General features: G+C 34.2%; 1 protein-coding gene across 1 annotated transcript; it reads left to right on the top strand.

Moving 5' to 3' along the window:
* Positions 1-432: 432 nt before the first annotated feature.
* LOC148206722 (salicylic acid-binding protein 2-like) lies at positions 433-1,889 on the top strand. Its single transcript, XM_088114553.1, has 3 exons — positions 433-809; positions 1,277-1,402; positions 1,508-1,889. Exons 1-3 carry the CDS (start codon positions 444-446, stop codon positions 1,784-1,786), a joined length of 771 nt encoding a protein of 256 aa, XP_087970679.1. The 5' UTR covers positions 433-443; the 3' UTR covers positions 1,787-1,889.
* The last annotated feature ends 928 nt before the right edge of the window (positions 1,890-2,817 follow it).

Genomic DNA, 2,817 nt, shown 5'->3' with positions numbered 1-2,817 from the left:
CCAAATCCTAAGGTATCTTTTTGTAAAAATTATTGAAAGAAGAAGTTAGAATTTGGTTTTTCAAAAATTAAAATTTAACCTCTTACAAAATTGTGCTATCCATGATCTTCGTAAATTAAAAGAAAAAAAAAACATGTTATATGAGAAAAAGAAATCAAAGAACATAATGCAACTACTTGAAAACTTTTGCGCCTACCCAAACCCACATCAAAACTTGACATGTGCTCATTGTCTTTCAAGCTTTTTTTTCCTGTTCCTGTGCTATTTTTTCCTTGTCGCATTTAGTTTCGTGAAAAATTTCTGCACAATACGTCTTGATAAGGAAAGAAAAGAAAATGTGAGTCATGATTTGACTTTTCAAAATTTGAAAAGCCCTGACCCATTACTCACTATAAATAGAGAAGAGAAATGCAAAGTAATGACTACAAGCCTCAGAAGAAAACATGGGTTCAGAAAATAAGCATTTTGTTCTGGTGCATGGGGCTTGCCATGGAGCTTGGTGCTGGTACAAGCTCAAGCCCCGCTTGGAATCTGCTGGCCACAAGGTGACCGTGCTCGACCTTGCAGCTTCCGGCATCAACCTGCAGAAAATTGAAGATGTTCATACTTTCTCACAGTACTCTGAGCCTTTACTGCAGCTATTGGCGACAATTCCCCCAAATGAAAAGGTTATTCTGGTCGGTCATAGCCTTGGGGGACTCAACATAGCACTTGCCATGGAGAAATTCCCAGAAAAAGTTTCGGTTGGTGTTTTCTTAACGGCTTTTACTCCAGACATTGAACACCACCCATCTTATGTTCTGGAAAAGGTATGCTTCTGATACTTCATACTACCACTGCAAATTTTTGAACTATTTTATTTGCAAAGTGAAATGCCTGCCCACCTAATGCAAATAATGTTACTCATTGACAGACAAAAGTCACCACTATATTCAATTAATTAATATAGAAGACAAAAAACTTTTATGTTGTCGTTTTCTCTTCCTTTTTCCTTACATAATTAACCTTATACCACGTTTGAAGCATTCAAAACAGTGATCCGACTTCTCTCTTGCTCTGGTCAAAATGCCTCAAATAAATCCAATTTTCGAACATCTTAATTATACAGTTTCCGTTTACGATGCATAGAAATTAGGAGTATGTGAACTCTCTTGCAAAGATCATTCTTAACAAGTGAAAAATCTTTTGATCCTCAATTATCCTTACAAGTTTCTTTTCCTTTTGCTTTCAATTACAATTAAGTAGTAGAATGAGAGAATGATTTTTACTTGAACAGTACAATGAGAGGACTGAATCGGCCGCATGGTTAGACACTGAATTTTCGCCATGTGGAAGCAAAACATTAATGTTCTTTGGTCCCAAGTTCATATCTGACAAGCTGTATCAGCTCACCTCCATCGAGGTAACTACCTATTAAGAGTTATGGCACTTGCATCAATGATCTTTGTTTTTAATTCATCTCTTGGAAAGGTTTTCAATGAATATTAAAGAGTTTTGGATCTTGCAGGACCTTCAATTGGCCAAGAGTTTAGCAAGGCCATCGTCACTCTTCATGGAAGACTTGTCAACGCAAAAGAAGTTCTCGAAAGATGGATATGGGTCAGTTCCACGTGTCTTTGTTCTATGCACCGAGGACCTTGCAATTCCTGTGGAATATCAGCACTGGATGATCCAAAATGTTGTCTTCAATGACGTTCTAGAGATCAAAGGCGCAGATCACATGCCTATGCTTTGCGTCCCACAACAACTCTTCGATTCTCTCCAACAGATAGCTACTAAATATTAATTACCTCATCATCATGCTTTAAACGTGTTTGTTGTCTTTCACTTTCACTTGTCTTATAGAATTATAAGATCGTAATCCAAACTATAATGTGGCTTTTCCAATACTTATAATAAACTTGTTCTAGTTTCGTCAAAATTTCTCTTATTTTTGTTTCTAAATTATCTGCGTTTCAAGGTTTCTTTTATACATAGATTACGAATAGTAATATATATATATATATATATATATATATATATATATATATATATATATATATATATATATATATGTATGTATGTGTGTCAAACTGATTAAATTTATAATTTATAGTTGAATGTTACATCTTATTTTAATAGTATACAACTATTAAAAAAAAAACTTACAAACGAATATGTTGCAACCGTAATCGCGACGGGACGACGATTCAAAATTTTATTTATCCGGACGAAATTGGATATTGACAGAATAAAAAGAAAAAATTATCAAAGAGAATATATACAAAAAGTACTATTACACCAAATCAAAAGCCTACAACTATTTTGCAAAATTTAATTTACAAAAAATCTAACTCTAAACTTTAGCATCACTCCAACACTGAATCAACTAGAACATCTTCATATGCTCACACCACTAAGATAATTATTACAAACAATAAACACACAAGCAGACAAACAAAAAAGAAATGGTAACTAATGTACTAAAAACAATTATATATATGAAGTTTATAGAAGTACACATATAACACAAATAAATCAATAAATCCTAAGACATACAATCCTTCCCTGTAGACCTAACCATCCAGATACATGTATTGATATCAAACTCTAGGGGTCCTGCACCCGGTGGCGATAACGCAACTTGCCCACACATACTACCACACACCGAGGTTAATCCGTCAAACATCTATGACCAAGAAATAACCATAGACTAAGGACCTTCTGCTACTCTTCACGACATAATCATTCTTCTTTACTTGAGATTGAAAGTTATTAAGAGTGTCCAAATAACCTTAATACAGAGCAACCTATATCAATACATACACTACACATAAC

This window comes from Vigna umbellata, chromosome 1, assembly GCF_029865625.1.
Source record: "Vigna umbellata cultivar VRB3 chromosome 1, Vumbellata_1.0, whole genome shotgun sequence".
Lineage (NCBI taxonomy): Eukaryota > Viridiplantae > Streptophyta > Magnoliopsida > Fabales > Fabaceae > Vigna > Vigna umbellata.
Note: the sequence above shows the minus strand (reverse complement) of the source record. Positions and strands in the feature narration are given on the sequence as shown.

Coding starts and splice junctions, on each gene's coding strand:
- LOC148206722 (XM_088114553.1), top strand. CDS start 444: ATGGGTTCAGAAAATAAGCATTTTGTTCTGGTGCATGGGGCTTGCCAT. Junction 810..1,276: donor CATCTTATGTTCTGGAAAAG/GTATGCTTCTGA, acceptor TTACTTGAACAG/TACAATGAGAGGACTGAATC. Junction 1,403..1,507: donor ATCAGCTCACCTCCATCGAG/GTAACTACCTAT, acceptor TGGATCTTGCAG/GACCTTCAATTGGCCAAGAG.